This window comes from Zootoca vivipara, chromosome 8, assembly GCF_965207765.1.
Source record: "Zootoca vivipara chromosome 8, rZooViv2.hap1.1, whole genome shotgun sequence".
Taxonomy (NCBI): Eukaryota; Metazoa; Chordata; class Lepidosauria; order Squamata; family Lacertidae; genus Zootoca; species Zootoca vivipara.
This window is the reverse complement of record NC_142591.1, coordinates 31,638,722-31,660,694: the sequence shown is the minus strand read 5'-3', so window position 1 is coordinate 31,660,694 and position 21,973 is coordinate 31,638,722. Positions and strand designations below refer to the sequence as shown.

Sequence of the window (21,973 nt, the reverse complement as noted above, 5' to 3'; positions counted from 1 at the left end):
CTGGAACAGCAGCTATGTAGCAGCACATGGTTTTTTGCCTGTAACTCTACCCAATCTCTAGTCTGCCCATCCCTTTCTCTTATATAAAAATAAGAGTGTTCTGAGATTCTTTCCTTTGTCTACCTACAGGAGGCTTAGGAAATCATGTTACCACCAGACCCCTCCAAAAGGTGTATTCACAACTGAGTGGTTGAAATAAATTTCTGGGTCCAGGCTGGTGTTTCTCCCCCCCCCCCCCCAGGAAAAGGCAGCAGTTTGTCAGGTTTGCATAACTGTTTAAGGTAGCATTACCAGGTCAAGTTTTGCGTGTTTGTTGTCAGCACCAAGAGTCTTCACAAACGTCATTGTTGCAGTGGTATTCCACCTCAGGTAGAAAGGTGTTTTTAGTTTACCAGCTCCTGAGGTCCCCTTCAAGGTAGAAAGCCTACAAGACATTCAGCATACTTTCAACGCTAGAATTTCACAGCTTCCTGGTTAAGAAATAAAAAGCCATATCCTGCCATTTCTTCCCAGACTACCAGAATATCAGCAGACCTAATGTCCTTGTTGCATTCACTAAGCCTCATGGCTTCTTGTCTAGGCATCTTGCCTTTGCTTTACAATTACTCCAATGACTCCTCCTCCACCACCAGAAGACCATAGCACACAGCAGTCACTTTCCAGTGTCCTGCCATGCCAACTCCACTCTATTCTCCAGTGAGCACCCCCTTTCAGGAGCCTCCCTTGGTCATCCTCATGGGTGCCAGTCTTGATGGCTGTGGAGCTCATTACCAGAACCCTATGTGTCAAAGGAATTTAGTCTCCCTCAGAGGCCAAGAGTAGTATCAGCTGGCAATAACTTTGAGCAGTCAAGTTAGCACCTGAAGCCTTTCATTCTCTAAGCCACCAACACATCCTATGAGCCTATGGGGTAGCCAACCTGGTTCCTTCCATAGATTGTAAGACTCTAACTCCTATCAGCCAGTATAACCAATAATCAGAAAAGATGGAAGGTGGCTTTCAATGACATCAGTAGTGTGCCATGTGGACTCTAGAGAGATGGGGGATGGCTGCAATTCCTTTTCCTATAATATTGAGAGGTGCAGGGAGAGTTATGACTCTTGGAGTGTGAGTGAAAATCTCAAAAATAAAAATCATTTGTAGGCACCTGCTTAATTTTTGCCTTTGAATAACCCTAACAAAAGTGAGGGGGGTTGTTTAAGGGTGTTGATGGAAACGCCTTGCCCCCCACAATCTCTCAAATATATTTCATAAAATCTGCATGACACTAGGTGTTGAGTGACATGGCTATCTGATCCCAATGTTTTGTTTGGGAGAAGAGGATGTTTTGTTGCCTTTTCCCCCTTTGTGTCTTTCTTGTAGTGGTGGAGAGACTGCTATATTAAAGTTACTGGTATAACATAAAAAGCCAACCTGGGAGCTCTGGAGATACAAGGCAATACAAGGGAAAAAAGAATAGAAATTAGTTCGGATGCTATTATTATAAAGCCTTTGACTGAGAGGATGCTATACTTCTTAAGTCAGTATGTTAGATGCCTGTGTAGCTGAAGTAAGCGGAAGTAAGTTCTCTTGAATGCTGGAGGGACCTTAATTCTTAAACTGCATGTGGAAAACAGATCACATTTAGTGAAACCACCCTCTCTTTAAAATGGCAGAATGGTTGAATGTGTGTTAAAGAGTAAAGTGCAATTTAGCACAACCAAGAAGACACTATTATTTTTTATTTATACATAAGTTCGCTTCAAGGATGTTAGTTATTTCTGTACTTGCATTTCAAGTGCTGGAGGAATACAATGGGCGCCAGCATGTCTTGTAACTGGTATGCATCCTCTGGTATGCAGACATTAACATTAAACACTTCTGCAGGAGCATTTATTCAGTGAAAGGCAGAAAATACAGAACTTTGCAGTTTCAAGCAACATGAATTATCTTCCACCACACCTTCTCTATTGACAGTGTATTGCTATGCTCTAATCAACATACCGGTACGTGGTAGGCATGGACCTCAGTTCTGGTAGCAAATATTTGTTGAAATAAAAGCAATTACCAAACAAAATGCCTTTGAATGTCCACAGTTGCCACTGCTCAATCTTTTCATGGGAGGTACTTACAGTTTAAAGCTTTAATAAGTTCTCTTTTACTAGTGTCCAGGTTTGTAATAACAAGATGCATGAAGAATTTGGAGAATGCTTCTTTGAACCTCCCTGAGACCTGTGGGTGTAGGGCAATACACAATTTTAATAAATAATAATAAAGTTTGTCAAATAGCACTTGTGGGGAAATTGTCTAACAAAATTAAGTTGACACTAGGTTTAAAGGATAAAGATTCTTTAGAACTGATCAGTACAGCTTTTTATGTACGTGACTAAAATGAAACATATAATACTTTTTTGTTAACATAAGCTACATTTATGTCTACACAAATGGTTGTGTGGGATAACTACTTATTGGGTTTTTTTGATATTACTTTGGATGTATTGTATCTTATGTGTATACAATGTTGTATGTTGTAATCTAATAAAACATTTTTTGTGTTAAGAATCATAGTACCGGTAGCTGCTTTTCTTTTAGGGCTAACGCAGAATTTCTTAGATCTCATTACACAATTCCACACTTTTCCTCAGTATGACCTTCAGTTGGATTTAATCATAGCAGCAAATAATGTTTTTCACCATTGCCTGAAGTACATACAACATGGAATTACAAGTTATTGCAAACATTTCTCTCCAAACATGTATTATTATATCCCTGTTCCTTCAGCTTTGGATTCTTTTATTACTTAGAAAATATGCCTTAGATGTTAATCCATATCAGTCATATCAAGCTCTAGATTGTGGACACAGCCTTTTTTGTCTCAGCAGTCCAATCCTAAACACATTTATTCTGAAATTTTACTGAAGTCGGAGGATACCAGCCTCAATGGGATACCAGTTTAGACAAATACCTCCTACTTGCTGTGCTAGTTTGCTCTGTCAATCCAAAAAATATGGTGCTTTGAAGTTTTTCTGTCTTTGATTCAAGCATTCCTACAACCTAAAAGAAAAGGATGCTTTAGAAGTGTTGGATAAAACTTTTTAAGAGCTTTTTCAGACTCATCTCTCACTAAATATATTTTCCGGTTCTCTCTCTATATATAGGGGGTAGAATTCTCTCTTGCACTCTTTCCCGTCATATACTCTTCCTTTTTCAAGAGTTTTCTATTAATTTTAAACAACTATGATTTGGAAGTAGTCAGTCATTATTTATTGAAGCCCCACACATCAACAAGAACATGTGCATGTTGAAACTTCTTCTGTAGCTTACTTTCAATACCCAGTTTTGAGGGAAAGTTGTGGTTTACTTTAATTCAGTTTTATCCCATTTAAAACATTAAATGAAAATGCAGGTACTCTTTTTTTTCCACAGATGTAATTGCTCAGCATTCTGTTCTCATTTGACTCTTGCATTAATTTACGTATTGCCTTATGCTGCCCTGAGAAGCTTGGAATTTTAAAAGATGCATCAGAAAGTATTTGATACGGATATGCAGTCATTGTGCAATTCTTCTGCTAAACTGTTGTGTCATTACTAACGCTTGATCGTTTGGCAGGTTGATGACATATTGGGAGAAGGCAGTGACGACAGCGACAGTGAAAAAAAGAAGACAGGAGATGGAAAGGCAGCACCACGGAGTAAAGCAAAAGAAACTGTAAATGTAAAAATAGAAGAGAGACCTGCTTCAGCATCTTCAAGTGAAAGAAGCTTGACAGGCAGTGTACCCAGGTATGTGCTCTTTACCTTATTAAAATGAATACTGTTGGTGTTCTCTGCATTATATTTCTTTCACCTACTACTTCTTTAAAGTGCATATAAAAATTATGTAACAGACTTCCAAAGCATTTCTGCCAGTATGCATCAGAAAGGCTGAACTTCCTAGAACCAGGATGAAATAACCATGGCTTACATTAACTACAGTTCCTTGGGTGTAGATGAAATGTTAAAGTGCAGTTTATATACATATAAAAACACAGATGCAAAAGCCTCTGATCTCTCATTACAGCTATGCTAGAAGAGAAAGAAAGAAAGTGCATGAACCCAAGGCTTGCAGCAGCTTATTACTGTCACAGTAAACCATAGTTTATGATAACATTCAAAATTGCCTGTTGATAAACTGAGAGCACTTTAATTCTGAAGGGAATACCTCCAATCTTGTGGCAGCAGCAGAAAAGAGGAGAAATGCATGACCCTGAGGCTCATTCACATAATGCTAAATCATAGTTTACTGTTGCATCTGAATGAAGTCACTGTCTCAGTAATCCTTATAGCAAGCCTGTAAGGTTAGGGCAGTATTATCCCTATATTGGGACGCTGGTGGCGCTGTGATGTAAACCACTGAGCTTTGGGCTTGCCGACCGGAAGGTCGGCGGTTCGAATCCCCACAACAGGGTGAGCTCCCATTGTTCGGTCCCAGCTCCTGCCAACTTCAAAGCACCTCAAAGTGCAAGTAGATAAATAGGTACCGCTCCGGTGGGAAGGTAAATGGTGTTTCTGTGCGCTGCTCTGGTTTCGCCAGAAGCAGCTTAGTCATGCTGGCCACATGACCTGGAAAAACTGTCTGTGGACAAACGTCAGCTCCCTCGGCCAGCAAAGCAAGATGAGCACTGCAACCACAGAGTCGTTTGTGACTGGACTAAACTGTCAGGGGTCCTTTACCTTTTTTATCCCTATATTGCAGTGGTTGCAGCTAAGGCTGAGAAAATGGTGCCTTACCTGTGGCCACTGTATAAGTTACGGCCAAGGTGAAGTTTGGACTAGGACATTTCATACTCAAAACAGTGCAGTCCTGGTTTATGATTCCTCAAGAGTCGAGTCCCAATTTGTTTTGTGGGGCTTAATCCTATGCATATACAGTCGTACCTTGGTTCGCAAACGCCTTGCAACTCGAACGTTTTGGCTCCCGAATGCCGCAAGCCCAGAAGTGAGCGTTCCAATTCGTGAACATTCTTTGGAACCTGAGCGTCCAACATGGCTTCCGATTGAGTGCAGGAAGCTCCTGCAGCCAATTGGTGCCAACCTGGTGCCAATTGGAAGCCGCACCTTGGTTTTCGAATGTTTTCGGAAGTTGAACGGACTTCCGGAACGGATTCCGTTCGAGAACCAAGGTATGACGACTACAAGATTGAAGCCTTACCCATTTTGCTTTTTCCCCAAAAAACTGAGCACAGGTTTGCTTTTAAAATTTTAGAAGACATTGTAATTTAAAAATTCAGAACATGAAACAATGGCTCTTTTACCAAATAAAACTAAATTTTCAAATATTATTCAGGTTTCCTACCATGTTCAATATTATTAACATCTATTATAGAACTGAATGCTTGCTTGGTCAGATGATATGCAAATTCTGTGCTTTTTCAGGTCTCCAAATTATAGTACTGCCTGTCAGGGCAATAATATGGCACACAATACAACTTCTATAATAAATACATAAAATTACTCAAACCTATTTTGAAATAAGATGTGTACCCTTAACAGTGGCAACAATTCTCTCATGACTGCTAGCTTGACCCCAAACTACCAATTATCATGCACTGTAAAGCATGCACTCTTATTAACAGCTCTGTGCACAGACCTTCAGAGCCTCCCAAGTGTCAGTTGTTATGCTTTTTTACCTACAGAAATCTAATAAATCCAGAAATGAAGATGACAGATGCACCTTCTAAAACATCTGGGGAGTTTAAAATCATACTTCACAAGTAGGATCCTTTACGTTTTTTAAGGGTAGTTGCTAGCTGTTCCGTCTAAAACCAGTTCCTCATATCTTAAGAGATTTGGCAAACCTCTGTGAAAAGTTACAGCTATTTGCATAGTGAGTAATCCTTTGCACACAGAGCTGATGTAAAGCACGCCAGGGTAAGTTTAGCTGGCATAAAGTTACACCTGATCCAAACCCGATTCAGTAGCAAGGCAGCGGCAGCTGCTCAAGTCTGGCAGAGGGAAAACAAGTCTTCAAAACAGTGTTCAATGCCAACTTGCCAGGTCACATGATGGAACTGAATGGGCCTAGGATCCAGCCTAGGTCCCACCCCCCTCTGGTTCCATCCCCAGAACACCACTTTTTAGGTACTTACACCAGCTTTGGTTCAGTCAACTGAGGCTGGAATGAGCACATTACGACAGCATATCTTCTGCTGAACCAGGGTTCCAGACTTTATGCTGGCCAACCTGGGAATCAGCCAGCTGAGCCAAAGATCTGTTGCATATTAAGCTGCTCAGCCCAGCAGATCTTGCCATAGGATTGCTGCTCTAGTTTCTCATTTCTCAGAATAATGAATTCACCCTTTGTACTTCAACATTTCTTAGAACATAGTACTTCATTGTTCATGCACATGAAATGCATGTGCTTTTTGACCATAACTTCTGGCTATTTTCCTTTTCGCTACCTATGGAGATAACAAAATTGGAAACACATCAGTCTTCTCCATAATGAGATACAACATTTATTTATTACATTTAGCTGCATTTGCTCAATAATAGAACTTATTATTACTTCTATTCTAATTATTTATTAATCTAGAGGTCAGCACTAGTTTTTTAAAAAAACAAAACAGGGAATACATTATGGATCTTGCAAGGTATGTTGGAACATGCACATTCCCCATGAGCTCTTGGGAGTTTCTCAAAGAGCTTAGGAATGGAAAACATCTACGGTGCTTCTCCGTTGTGGGTAGTTCCTCCCCATTCCTCTGTAGTTTAGACTCTTCCATAATTTCTCTGCAGAATCAGAGTGCAGCATCAGATGAAGCAGAAGTTTATTTCATGAGAATTACACATGGGTTCTCCACACACATTGTTATTAGTGCTTGCAGTTTCAACAGTGGTCAAATAAATAGCAGCAAGAGTTCAAGTCATAAGTACCATATTAAAAAAGACACCTATTGTCCTAAACTTCAAAGAACTTGCTGAAAACGAGAAGACGGATGAGATTCTCTTGAACTTTTCTCTGTCCTTATACCAAGAAGTTACCTATATATAGCCTCTTAACGGGTATTTCTAAGGAAGACAAATGTCTTTCACCAGAACAATTTATTAACTTCACTGTCTGTTGTCTCTACATTTTTCTTTCTTCTATCACTTGACAGTTTCCACAGATCTACAGCTTGATGGAATGCAAGCTCATGAATAATACTGTTATGGTTTACAACGCGCCGCAAAACCTCATTTTGGACAAAACGTTTCATAGCATCCTCTTCAATAAGAAAAATACTCTGAGCTCATTGTCCTACATACTACACTGCAGCAGACTCCCAATTTTACAGTTATACAAAGTTATACAAGACTACATTGGTTTGATGTTTTGTTTCTCAATATGTTTAATAGGATTTTCAAATAGTATCATTTCTTGCCATTTATAACTTGGCCAAGTTATCCAAAGATATAACTGCATAATTGCAGGAATGAAATATTGATATGGAAGGCTAATTCTGTAAGTTGTAGGCAGCTGAGCACTTTTCACCCAGGAACATGAACAGGAAGCTATTTAGGTTGGGCACTTTTAAAAATTTATTAGTTTTTTAATCCCACCTTTCCTCCTAATTCCCCCTGCACAGCTCCCCCCCCCTCCGGTCATGGCATATAGCAGGGGTGTCAAACTCAAATTCATCGGGGGCCGCATCAGCAGTTTGGTCACCCGCAAGGGGCTGGTTGTATCTGTAGGACTATGTGTCCACTCTTTATTATCATAAATTATTGTCACTGCATTCAATTATTACTGTTTTTTGTAATAATGTAAGTAATAACTAACATAGTCAGAATAATGGCAAGTAGATATTCAAATGTACAATTATTGTACAATTTATTGAAACATGATTTTTTGGTAACTGCACTGGGTGGTGGAGGCTCGCTAGGGTTTCATGCAGGAGCTTTGCAGAGCTACTGGTACCTGGAGATGCTGGGGTCCTTCTGCATGCAGGACAGATGTTCTGCCAGTGAGCCACCACCCTTCACCAAAGGGACTGGCTGAGGTTGACTCACTGGAGCTGTTCTCCTGGTTCCAGGGTTTAAGGGCCAGAAGTATAAAGCAGCATCCTATGTTTCTGAGGAGAGGGAGAGGGAGGGGAGGGAGGAAGGAAGGAAGGAAGAAAAGAGGGAGTGGGAGGGAGAGAGGAAGGAATGAAAGAGGGGAGAGAAAGAAGAGTAGGAAATAAGGAAGGGAATAAAGAAGGAAAGAAAAAGAAAGAGGGAGAGAAGACAGAGATAAAGAAGGAAGGAAGGAGAGGGAAAGAAAGAATAAGAACGAGAGAGAGGAAGAAAGAAAGGGAAGGGGGTTCGTCGCCTTGATTCAGCGCCAGAAAAGAGCGCGAAGGGACCCAGGGGCAAAAAGCATTTCCCGTGCAGCGTGAGGCAGTGGGTGTCCGTTTTAGGAGACGTGCGTAAAACCTCAGAGTTGCACGTTCGTGAGGCTGAGCCGCTGCTGAGCTCACGTTCATGAGGCTGAGCCGCGGCAGGAGGAGGAGTAGGTGAGGCAAGAGGAGGAGAAGGCGGCGGCTTGCCGGGTCGGTGCCCGGCAGCGCCGTACGGAGAGTTCCGAGCCTCTGGGACGCAGCAGTGCTCTGTAGCACTTTGAATCCTCCTGCTCCTCCACGCAGCGCTGCTGGGTGCTTTGTCTGTGCTTCAGCAGCAGCAGCAGCCATTTCCAGGCGCCGAGCCGTGGCAGGAGGAGGAGGATTCAAAGTGCTACAGAGCACTGCTGCGTCGCAGAGGCTCGGGACTCTCCGTGCGGCGCTGCTGGGCGCTGACCTGGCAAGCTGCCTCCTCCTTCTGCTGTGGCTCGGGGTGCTCCACGCAGCACTGCTCCGGCCGCCTTTCTACCCCCCCCCCCAGGCCCCAGCTGTTTGTCAGCGCTTTTGTCGGCGCAGCACTTCAGCAGCAAGGTCCCGCTGGCTGGGGCGCTCGGCGGGCCACATGACGAGGTCTGGCGGGCCGGATTTGGCCCCCTGGCCTTGTGTTTGACACCCGTGGCATATAGGATCAAACTAGGCATGTAACAGCATGGATTGCTCAGTTGTTCCTTTCTCATAGGAGCTTACTTCCAAGGGAGGCAACAGAGAAAGGAGAGTAAGCAGGTAAATAAAGTTTTCTTTAAAAGCAGTTCCAGGAGGAAGAAAAGTCATAGTATTAGAGCAAGAGTTGTTGAAGAACAGCTGAAAGTGGTAGAGCTGGACAAGTAAAGGTCACAGGAAGAGATGTCAGGATTCAAGAGCTTCATAAAACAATGGTGTATTATGGAGGGGGTCTGGAAGCTTTCTGCAAGAAATACCTCTGCTCACATAGAGATATATTTACAGTTCTTTATTATATACAGAATGCAGTTACTCTTCATGTGTCCGACTCATCGCTAGCAGATTCCGGAAGTGGAGATTTAATGCTCTTCCTCCAGCAGAGAAGCCTGGGTAGCCCCAGCCTCCTCCTCTGCTCCCGTCTTTTCCACCCCCTTCGTTCCTGCGGGAAGGAACTGGCATACCCTCCCCATCAGTCCCTGAACTTGGCAGGAGGTGCTGAGTCTCTTTGCTTGCATCTGAGACCCTTTCCACCTCAGAGTTTCCTTCCGTTAACTCTTCCGCTCCTCCCTCTCCCTTCCTGCCTATAACTTACTAGAGGCTCCTCTTGGGCTTGCTGAGTCCCTTCCCTCCTTTCCAGACCCCTCCCTGGCAGCTCCGTGACACATATACACTACCAACCCCAATAATAGCAAGTCGTTCCTTTTCCTTTCAAGTAATTTAATAGATCTTGGGTGCAGGAAAAACCATAGGGTGGTATATAGGGCACAGACCATGATTCATGAATTCATAAGGGGGGAACCATTCTTTTACAGGAAAAATGCACCCATATTATAAATTTGAAAAATAATTGTCTGGGTCATTTTTCATATTATAGTAATGAATGGGTGATGAATAGATTCTAAAAGTGCATATGTGCAACAGAACTCTGGAAATGTCTATTAATCAATATTTCTATTGTGTTTTTACAATGAGAAAGGAGGTCAAATTCTTTCCTGGAACTTAACATAGATAACATTATTTTTATGCAGATATATTTTATTCCCTGTATAAACACATTTTTAAGCTGGAAGATTTTCAGAGAGAAAAAGAGACAAAAGCCAAAACGTAGTTAGATACCCAGATGTTACTCTACTGTAACATTCCCAAACCACTCTAGTTGCAGTAGGATAGTTAAGAAAAGCATACCTAGTTTTTCTTTCTAGGTCATGAATGTGAGCATGATGACTTATATCTCCCTTTCATTTATCATTAGAGCTTTTCATTATCTGTACAAAGTATCTAACCTTTGAATTCTACTAAGTTCTTTACTGCATTGATAACACTTGACAGAGGATGGTATGATTTAAAGTATGCATGGTGCTCAAGTGATAGATTTAAAATATTCTTTCATCTTTCGTTGGCATTTTTCTTTTTTGTTGTTGAACAAAAAATACAGGTGCAAAACTTTTTTTATACTTACTAGAGCTTTGCCCATGAGTTCCAAATTCTTAATTCTTTAAATTGATAAACTACTAGGGCCAGTTCAGATATTCAGTAGCTCCTGCTCGAAGACAAAAAGAGGAATAGAACTCCCCACCCCTGATTTCAAACTCTAGGCCTAATATAAATTGTGCAGCCATTCTGGAAATGCACTAAAAACTACAACGTTATTGGCATATGCAATATTTTTCAGCAGATTTTTATACCTTATACAAGCTGATTTTTTTCATTCTATGCTTCAGTTGATCCACCATATCATCGTTCCTTATTCTCATATGTGCCACAGTCTTTACCGCCTTCATTCATCTGTCATGGCTCTCAAAATTGTTGATTCACTCTCATGTGTTTTGCTGCCACTTGCTGATGTCTAGTTTTCTGTCATGTCATGTCTCCTCTCCCATCCCTGATCTCCTCCTCACTGTCATCCCAGCATAACATTCCTAGGTGTCTTGCTGATGTCTGAAACAGAGAAATATTACAATATTTCTGTCACTGCTAGAGAACGTAGTTTCATCCAAGTTCCTCCTCCGTGGTCAAAAGTCTTTCCTGAAGTGTCCTTTATTTATCTTATCTCCTCCACTCCCACGTGACTCTTCCCAATCTTGTCTCTACTTCTAAGTATAAATCTATGGCCAAGTATCCCCTTTTTTGCTACTTTCTGTCTCATGAATATTATTAGACCTCAGGGCAGGAATACTTCTCTACAATGCCTATCATCTTAGCACTACATCAATGCTAAATAGTGAGTTTATTTCCTGCTCTGAATAAAAAGTACAGTTAATATGATATGAACTTTAAGTGCTGTGTTGCTTCAAAAAATATTTTCTCTCTTTTTTTATTTTAATACTGTGTAAATATGTCTTATCTTCTTAATGTCTTGAGACACCAGTGCTGTCAAAGTAGTTTCAGTTATGTAAGAAAAGCTCTCAAGGGTTTAAAGAGAACTTTAAAAGACCCTTTTATCATAGCTTGATCTTGAGTATTGTTAGCCTCAATATGACTTGGCTTTGAGACAATAGTGGCATGTGTGAAGGTCAGACGTGGCAAAAAGATGCTGAATAAAACTCCAAACAGTGATTTCTTCACAGAAAAAGGCAATGCCAGCAAAAAGAATGATGGCGGGGGGGAGTGATAATCATAGTAGGAACATTTTTCTTAGTCATTTTTGGGAATTTCCACTGATCATGAGTGTCCTTTAGCCAGGAGCACATTTTAGGGGTTTTTCAGGGTGGGGAGATTTAAAACCCGCCTTTTAGATAATCAAGATAGGGGGTGGGATTCAATGTTGTGCTCTTCACATCATTCCATCTGCGCAACCATACCAGCTTGCCATACAGAATTATACCCCCGTCCCACACATTGTGCTAGGGATTCTCACGCCCCCCCAAGCCATTTTTTTAACTGTACCAGGGGGTGGGGGGAAGCCCTGCTGCACAAGCAGCTGTTCTTGTACAGGGCTTCCTTTTACAGGACATTAGGTGAAATCCGCATTTTAAAAACATTAGAAAAGTTTTATTTTATAAGCCCTGTCGTCCTGTGTTGCTCCCGTTTCGTTGTTTGGAAACAAATAAACCTGTGCCCTTAGGTTAGAATCAAAATGTTCAGAGATAATAGGCAATCTCAAAGAATGATCTGAAATAGAAGGGAGGCCCTTCTCGCCATCTCTCCCTAACTGCTATCCTTGCAGCGAGAGAGTGAAGAGTTGTTGCATGCAAGGTAAAGAAGGAATGGGAATAGAGTGTGGATGGAACACATGAGCCCAACATTTATACTTGCATTTCTAAACCATTATTCAACACAGGCTAGCCAATGTCATTGTGGACTACAACTCCCATCATCCCTATGCACTGGCTGTGCTGGCTGGGGCTGATGAGAGTTACACCTGGAGGCACCATGTTGGCTACCCCTGTTTAACCCCTGTGAATGTAGCCATTGTTTTGTTCTGAGGTTGAAAGCAATCAATAGTGGCTTAGAAGTACAGTGGTACCTCTAGTTACGAACGTAATTCGTTCTGGAGGTCGGTTCTTAACCTGAAACTGTTCTTAACTAGAGGCTTGCTTTCGCTAATGGGGCCTCTTGCTGCCGCTGCGCCGCCGGCACACGATTTCCGTTCTCACCCTGGGCAAAGTTCTCCACTCGAGGTAACTCTTTCAGGTTAGCGGAGTTTGTAAATTTTTAAGATCAGAAACAAAAAATGGACATGCTGTGTATGGATTCCTTTATAATACCCATAAAGACAGCTAGTGTAATTGGACCATATCCTAACAGTGTTAGGTTTGTTCATTTAATGGATCTTTGACCCCTTTTTTAGTGAAAGGTGGCCTTATTAATATTGATGCTACCTATGCTGGTTCCTCAGAATAGTTTTCTTGGTTATGGAAGCAGCAATGTATTTCTCTTTAAAATTCCACTATATGTTTTAGGAGTCCCATCAATGTTATATCCAATCAGGGACTTAAGCAGGAATTGTAGGAGGAACAGGCAACCGAAATGCTAGCTTACAATAGCATTGCCACTTTCCCCATTCTGTAGACTAAATTAGATAAAATTATTCCTGCTACCTGAATGCTGAGTAGGACTGAGATGGCTTGTCAATCTCTCATACACATATTCCCATCTGAACCTTGAATTTAAAATTGCTAGAATTATCCCAAGCCATAACAACAAGCTGTTTGGCTGTGACTTTTGTTTGAAGTATTATGCAAGCTCTGTGTAGCATTGACAACAAAATGTCAGGTACTTTACATGAAAGTAACATGATTAACATATTTCAGGTTAATTTTCTATTTCCCAAATCTGGATTTTTCACAGACCTCTTTAAAAATAATAATTATTGTACGATGTAGAAAAACCAGTTAAGATAACTGGATACTTTTATACTACCCAGTGTCTTTCATTCACATTGTAGTCCAAACAGGTAATTGAGTATCATACAGCCTTTGATACAGAAAGTTGAAACTAATAACTAGCTTCTCCAAGGCCTCCTAATGAATCCAAGAACAACTGAGACTGAGACAAGTACTGTACAAACTCAAATTCTTATTCAAGCTCTTTCTGGGAACAAGTCATGAAAAGCAATATAATACAAGCTCTGGGATTTTCTTAGAGACAAGACACTAAAATAAGCATGGAAATACCTTTTCAGTATCCATTGCTATTATATGAAAAGTACAATGAAAGTTGTCAAAGGTATATGCAAGGAACACTTCCCACCCCCCTACCGTTACCAGCTTGTATGTAACTCTGATGTGCTCTCTAATTGACACAGCTGCTATTTAGGTTAATTATATGTCAAAAACTGCAGAATGATAGATAGTGACAGTAGACATAGTGTTAAATTAAGCCTGGGATTTTGACAAGGGTAGCTTTTGGGAGCTAACAAAAATAAAATACCCAAAACAAAACCTGATGTTGTAAAGTATTACAAAGAAACCGGACTACCCCAGTATTAACTTGCTGCCAGGGGCAAAGGCAAGATTGCACCCTCGTCTTTCCATTCTGTATGCAGAAACCAACTAGACAGACATTTGAATCTTACTTTAACAGTGATAATGAGACGGCCTTCTCCATTGATTCAAGGGGTAGCAGACTAGCTTAGGGCATATGGAGCAGATCATGTACACGCACAACTCTGCTGGCTCTGAGCCCCTCAGCACGTGACTGTCTCAATCTGATGTTTGGGCCAGCCCTGCTAAGGAAGTGTGTCATGATAATGTGATCTCAAGGTGAGGATAGGATTGGCATATGGTGCTAGAATGTCTCCCCCCCCCTTTTTTTTGCAGTGTGTTGAAGTATTTTTGCCATGAGTTGTGGGGCTGCATAGGTTTTTAAGTTAGTCTGAAATGGAGATTTGCTTTTTCAGGAAAACTAATCAAGCCTGTTCACTGACCTTTAGCAACATGTTATTTGCTTTTTCCTGCTCTCTTTTTGTAGCCTGCTGAATCTGTGTGAGGCAAGCTAATCCGTTAAGGATTCTATATATTGTACTGATTCCAAGTGATTCCAAGTAACATTTATTGTGGAATGCTTTTATAACTCAATTTTTTTATTTAAAAAAAACCACTAGGTTTTAAAATGAGCATTGGTAATCCATAGTATACAAAAATCGTTCATGAGATCAGAAATGCATCTAACATAAGTTTTCCTAATGAACTCATAAAATGTACCATTCAGCTCTTTGTAATAACTGAAGTGCATTAATCCTGACCACTATAATATTTAATGGCTCGTTGGCACAAAAGTAAACACTTAAAATGTCTGCACACTGATTTTGGACTAGTTGCTTTCAGTATAATATTCCCTGAATTGTACTGTGGGGATTGACTGAAGTGAATCCATGCATATATATATGAAATCAGTTATACATCAAAACACATACAAGATTAAGTTAGAAAATAGCAATGCAATTGTATACACGTCTATTTAGAAGTAAGCCACTGACTTCAGTGGGTCTTACTCCCAGGTGCTTCCATCATATATTGCAGCATGAGAGATTTAATGTGAAGAGATCCAAGAAACCCCCTAAGGGAAGACAATTAAATATAGTAATATAAATTAAACAGGGGTGTTTATGTCTGAATAAACTGAAGACTGCTGCTCTGGGCAAACAGGGTTTTTTATTATCATGTTTATTTTTATTAGGATAAAGTTAAGTACTACAATTAATATACTGACCTCTTTTCTACTCAAGGAAGATATAAAGACAGAGGCAGAATTTCAGTTATGTGAGCATTTGTTATTAATCATTGTTTCTGTAAATCACATATGGACAAACTATGGCCACAATCCCAGCTCTAGACCCAAATATGAACAGCTCTCATTCCCTGTGATTTTCCTGACATGTTGGAAAGGAAGGACCAGCTCTTTTTTTGATAGAGAAGGAGACAGAGGGGGCATTGCAGGTCACTTTTAAAGAACAACTGGAGATAAGGCAAGTAAAGCCGTTCTCATAAAATGCTGTACAGGGTGTGCGGGTGCTGATTTAACAAGCTATGATCCTATCATTTTTCCCTATTACTTGGGATAATTTCCATTAATCAGTTTTTTAATACATTTTGATTATCATTTCATCACTATGTTGCTTCCTTGTTGTAGGGACTCAGAGGAAAGAAAAATATTGTTAAGGGAGATTTGATTGTGAAAACCTTTATGAGCAAAATATGAATGGGCCTCAATTAAGGTGTTGATTGCATTTCTCACACTAGGTATTTTGGTGTCTGATTGTGGCAATAATTCCTGCATCTTTTGTAAGGAGCTGATCTAAGTGTGTACACACTTGAAATATGCAAGTATGTGAGCTTTTGCGGCATCCTCCCAGAGCTACCCCAGCATGATTGCACCTCAAGATGATTAAAAACAATATTTGAGTTACATCAGGAGACATTGTTTTCCCTTGGATTTCCCAGGAAAGTATTTAACTGCAATTAGTATGTACTTATGTCAGAAGATGTACACCATCAAGCTTCCTTTCCTTGTGTGCTGTCACCTGCTTTTTAGCATGCTTGACACACAGGAAGGAGACAGCAAGGTGGAGAAGCATGTAAAGGATATGCCCACCTCATTAATTCTCACTAATTATGTTGGGAATAGGATATAGGACCTCTCAGGGTACATACATAGAGTATGAAGAAGAAATATGCTGTGGGCGCTGCACTAGGAAATGGGAAATGTAGCCTTCACTGTTTCCCAGTTCTTCTTATTCTCTTCCTCTTGCTTGCTTCCTGCCAGTCAGGGGAGGAAATCTAATATTCTTTTCTGAGGGGCAGAAAGGAAAAGAGTAGAATAGATTGAACTATAGTTCAGAATGAATTGAACTATAGTTCTCTGAAGTGATGGAAAGCTTCTGAGCATGCTCTGAAGCTTCCATTGTATTACTAGAATCACAGTAGGTAATGAAAATATCCCCTGCTGGTGGTTCCTCCCACCCTTACAAGTCATGTTTTGGATAGAAAAGAGATACCACTAACAGGGAGGGCAGGGGGTGATTGAGCCAAACTAATTACCAGTTTGAGTTCAGCTCATAACTGGTGTGGCTTTTTTAAACTGAGAGAGTTAGCCTCTCCTTTCTGAAAGTCAGTACTATTCCTCATCTTAAGCATCAGAAACTCAAAGGGAAGGTCTGTTGGATAAGACCTGTTATCACAGGCAGCTTTGGGATAGCTCAATTGGTAGAGCATGAGATTCTGAATCTCAGGTTCATGGATTCATGGCCACCTTGGGCAAAAAAAAAAGCCTGTATTGCCGGGGGTTGGACTAGATGACCCGTGTGGTCCCTTCCATCTTTGCAATTATAGGATTCTATATGACCCCACCGCAACATTGCTGTTGTTATAATTTCCATACCTCCCTTCATCGGATAATCACAGGGCAGTTTACAATATAAAAACACAAAAATACATACCACAAATAAACACCATTATCCACCACACACACAGCTTAAAAGGCCATAGATTAGCAACTGGTATTCAGAGGCACACTGATACTGGAGGTAGTACAAAACCCACAGTGCAGCGTGGGACTTTTCCCACCATTTGCCATCCACTAACAGACAGTGGAGGAGGTATTGGGGCCAATTTACACTTAGGCAGTGTACAGGTTTTAGGCTCATTCACCCAGTGCCCCAAAGAACACCTATAATGTTTGGAGACAAGACTAGCTCTGGCTACTCAGTATAACACACACACACACACACACACACACACACACACACACGCCATTTTTACATATTTGCATTCCTCCTTCAGACATAGCACCCTTGCCCAACCTGCCTGCTGGCTGAGGCTGTTGGGAACTATGGTCTAAAACAGCTAGAGGGCGCCAGGTTGGTGAAGGCTGCATTATAGTACTGTATTCTCCAAGTGACACAAGGGAAACGAGTGGCAAATTTGTGTGCTGTGTAGAGTGTGTTATGAGGTTTACCCTTTGCAAAATGCCAGACATGGGAACAAATACACATTTATCTTGGCTATCAGCTTAATGGTAATGAATAGTACTTGCACAAACCTTCCATGTTTTATTTTGTCTTTTATGTTGGCAAGACAGTACAGTAGAGACTTTTTGGACTACATTTCGGAACATTATGTAGTGCCACTTGTAACTTGGCATCTCTGTGACTCATTAATTAGCAGTGATTACAGTTCCAGCAAGAACAGTTCACACTCTCGTAGCAAAGTTGGTGAAACTGGTTTTCTATACCAATATGATTCAAATAAATGAAATTTTATTCCTAACTAGGGGAGTGGAAAGGATTTCAGGAACATGAAGGTCCTAATTCTGGTTATTGCAGTAACCTAAAAAGGAAATACTGATGCATCTCAAGGGAGCATAAGTGTTTCAGGACTATTTGTTCAAGAGTCCATTATGCAAGGAAATTAATTTTCTATAGGGCGTGTACTTCCATGCCCCTACAGTATTAAAGCAATGCACCACAGGCTCCTTAGACATTGGAGAGTAACATGCGTATTTATTAGAGCACCAGTGTTGGGAGATGCTGCAGAGAACAGGGGGAAGTGTAACAGGGTGAGGTTTTCTTGATTGCTGTGTTTTTGACACTCTGCTTGTTGCATCCATACCATCTCTTATGATAGGTATTTTGTGTTTAACATTACTTGGCTCTGCTTCTAGGGATAATTGAATGCAGAATAATTCAAAATATACCAAAAAGAAGAAGAAAAGAACAAGGTCAATTCTCTCTAAACCTGAGCATAGTAATTGTCCAATATAGAGCAAGGTCTGACAATAAATGCTTTGATACAAAATTTGTAGAAAGTGAGATCTGCCTGAAACTAGAATTTATCGTAGCCTGTAATGGGGTTGTGGGGGAGGTTCATTTTCAGTTTTGGAACTTTTACGTGCATCATCATACTGCAAGTGATGCCTTTCTTTTGAATACTGTCCTATTACACTTTCCTTGGGCTTGCAGACCTAAAAGAAATCACATTTTGGCCTCTGCCATTGGCCAGTGGACTCAGGCTGCTGGGTTGTGTGTGTAAATGACACTGCTGAGATTGTGTAAATTCAAGATTCGGTCCCTGTATTTGCTTGCTTTCTTGCTCTTTTATTTCATGTCTCTTACATTGTGAGGGACTGTCGTCTCAATCTCTATACAGCACTTAGAAAATGTTATGTGCTTAGAGATTGACCTTTCTTCTCAGTGTAAAAGCTTTGAAATATTTGGGGGAAGGATTCTGCTGCTTGCCATCCTCCATTTGAAGACTATACTATTAGTCAGTTAAAGACATGGCTTTTTTTAGCCAAAACTCACAGAAACTTGTTTCCAGTATCTCTCAGGTGGGCACCATTGCAATGGCAAGAGAATGAGGGAGGTGTTCATGGTGAGTTCCGGCACCTCTTTTCCTAGAAGAATAGCACTGGGTAAGGATATTGTTTTAATCATGTCCATTTTCTCTGTCCAAATTTGTAGGGGACATAAGCGAAAGCTGGATGAAGATGATGGTGCCAGTGAATCTAGTAAAGGGTCTAGCAATGACGATGAGGAGGGCAGCAGCTCAGAAGCGGATGAGATGGCGGCAGCACTGGAAGCCGAACTGAATGACTTTATGTAACCTTCATATGGGAGGGGACTTGTAATTATGTGTTTCTTTTTGCAACCATTCAGAATTCCAATGGTGGGCATTTCCTGTTTTCCTCTCCAAATATGGTGTATATTTTGCAAAGCAACAAAGGAGGTGATAATGCATTATTTTACAAAACCTGAAATAAGATGTTTTTAGGGTGTTTTACTAAAGGAATATATACTTTTTTAAAGGAAAAGTATTAAAGGAGGACTTGGTGTGATGCCAAAGACATGTTGTGAGCTCTGCAGAACCTTGTTATTTGAGAGGTTAGTACAAAGATTTGCATCTGAACATTTAAAAAAAAATTGCCATGACGGCTTTGGGTACCAAGCTTCAGAAAGAATACCTAAGGAATATATTGCATGGATGAAGCAAAAGATCTTGATCGGGATATGTTTTCTTCACAGTGAATTCTTATCAAATAGAAAGATTTTTAAAAAATAAAAATAAAGAACAATTTATATTTGTATAGGAACTGAGAATGCTATATGCAAGCTTTGTGAACGCTGCACTCAACCTACCTGCCACTTGCTTCTAAGAGAATATATGATGGTTGATTCCCATGTTTTTAAGTTACTTTGTGGACTAGTATCCTTTAGAGAGAGACCATTTAGATTTTTAACTTTACTTCTCTGTAATTGCAGTTCTAGCACAGGCTATTCTGTGTAGTATTGTACTGCCATAAAACATATCCCTGCATTTTGTGTTGTGTTTGGAAGGAATTGCTGCTAGCGAATTCCTGATAGCATTTTATTTCTTTCAAAGGACAGATGTAAAGTTTTTTGTACATTCTATTTCATATTTGATCTACAAAACAGATTCTTTTCATTTAATAATAATAAAAAATACATTTTGTAAGCTCTGTTCTCATTTCATGATTTGCTGTGCTGATGTTTCTATTTTGGTTGCTTCCATGCAATAAGATGCACCTTTTCCAAAATTACACTTCTATGAAAATAATTAGCAACATATTTTGGAATAAGATCAAAATGCCTTTGATGGAAATCCTCTCATTCCATGCTTTCCCTCCTGTTGAGCTTGCTAATTGAATTGACAGGAAATACTTGTAAAGCAGTTTGATCACAGAATTGTGTTTGAGCAGATGATGTTTTATGTGTTTAGTCATATTGTTCAAGCCACGTTTTGATGGTTTGGAGTCTCTCTTATTAATTGTGTGTGTCGGTCAAGGGATGAGTCACCTGTAGTTTTGTCAGTGAAAAATGTGGTTGGGATCCAGATTTTTCCCTTGCCTTTTGTGCAAGGAGTTTGCAGTAGCTCAATGGAATTTCTTACTTTGAGCCGCTGGTTCCCATGCTGTGACAAACACTATCTTTGTAAGTTATTCTCTTTTTCAAAAGCATCTCACCATGTGTCTAGAGGGGATTACAAAGCATTATGCATATCACTATTGCGTAGCTCAGCTTGCCCTAGCTGAGGCTAATGAGAGTTGTAGTCTAAAACATCTGTATGGCACCAGATTGGCGATGACTGTACTAGCTCCTTACCTCTAATCTCCAGCAAGGATGAAGCTTCAATAAATGTGTATTTTCTCACATTTTTTCCTTGTTCCTTTCCCCATCCAAATTCGAATCATAAGGTTTCCATAGTAAAAATCGGTCTGAATCACTATGTACATAGATAAATGTATCTATGTATAAATCATAAGAATGTTGCTTTATTCGTATGAAGAATAATTTAGTTCTCTAATAAAGTCTTTTTTGGGCTGAATATACAGCTCAGCTGTGCTGACGGAACATTTTAAATTAAGTGCTGTAGCTTTTGAAGTGAAGCAGTTGCACTGATCAATAATCTAGTCTCTCTTGGTTCTATGGCGGTTCTATAACAATTGGCTTTATTCTGGGTTAAAAACCGCTGTTTGATGATTATGATGATGGTGGTGATTACACATAGGGTACAAAATCTCCATTACAGGTTACAAGCCCGGCTTTTCGCCTGCAGCAAAATAAGCTATAAGGACACAGGGACATGGAAGTGCAAAGACAGACCCTTCAAAAGTTCATAAAGCCAGTACTTACTAAGGAAATATATTTACCAGGACTAAGGAGGTGACAGGGGCAGTGCTTGTTCTGCAGTTGAGAACTATGCTTTATACAGATTGGAGACCTCTGTTGATTCCAATAAACTTCTAAACTTAATACATTCTGCCAACTATGGGGGTTTTTTGTGACAGGGTTAAGAATTTTGGCTTATGAAAAAGAAAAGAGAAATGCAGACAAGTACCTGGGAGTACCTGCCTGCCTCATTATCCCCTCCCGGGTTGACCCACAACTCACTTGCCATAGACATTTTAGGCCTCTCTCCAGACCAAGGTCAAGAAAATAGTGGCTCCACATCAAGGGCCTCATGACTTATACTTGTTTGCCTCCCGATATGGCAAGATTGCACAAAGGGGCTGTAAAGAGCTAGGAATAGGTAGGTATGCTACATCCACAGGTAAGTGCACCACCTAATCATTCTTACTTTTTGCTGCAGGGAAGATTTGAAGGCTTCCAGGGCTTGGATCACAGCTATCTAGCTATTCTCCCAGTTATGCTGGCAACATCGCCCCCTCTCATCCATAGAGGGAGTTCATGTACCACGGTTTTTAGTGGGAGCAAGGTGGCACTGTGGGCTAAACCACTGAGCTTCTTGGGCTTGCTGATCGGAAGGTTGGCAGTTCGAGTCTGCAGAACAGGAACTCCCGTTTCTCTGTCCCAGCTTCTGCCAACCTAGTATGTTTGAAAGCATACCAGCGTGAGTAGATAAATTGGTACCACTGTGGCAAGAAGATATATGGCATTTCCGTGTACTCTGGCATTTGTCATGGTGTCCCATTGCACCAGAAACTGTTTAGTTATACTGGCTACATAACCTGGAAAG

General features: G+C 40.5%; 1 protein-coding gene across 2 annotated transcripts in view; it reads left to right on the top strand.

Annotated features, from left to right (window-relative positions):
• Positions 1-19,951, top strand: part of CTDP1 (CTD phosphatase 1) — a 48,463-nt gene extending 28,512 nt beyond the window's left edge. The window contains exons 12-14 of one of the 2 annotated variants that reach the window (XM_088675268.1): positions 3,590-3,762; positions 5,655-5,732; positions 18,940-19,951. In XM_088675268.1, the coding sequence (XP_088531394.1) occupies positions 3,590-3,762; positions 5,655-5,732; positions 18,940-19,081 (393 nt within the window). In that variant the 3' untranslated portion in view covers positions 19,082-19,951. The remainder of the gene's footprint in view (positions 1-3,589; positions 3,763-5,654; positions 5,733-18,939) is intronic. The other variant, XM_035125056.3, reaches the window with a different exon arrangement.
• Positions 19,952-21,973: the final 2,022 nt, after the last annotated feature.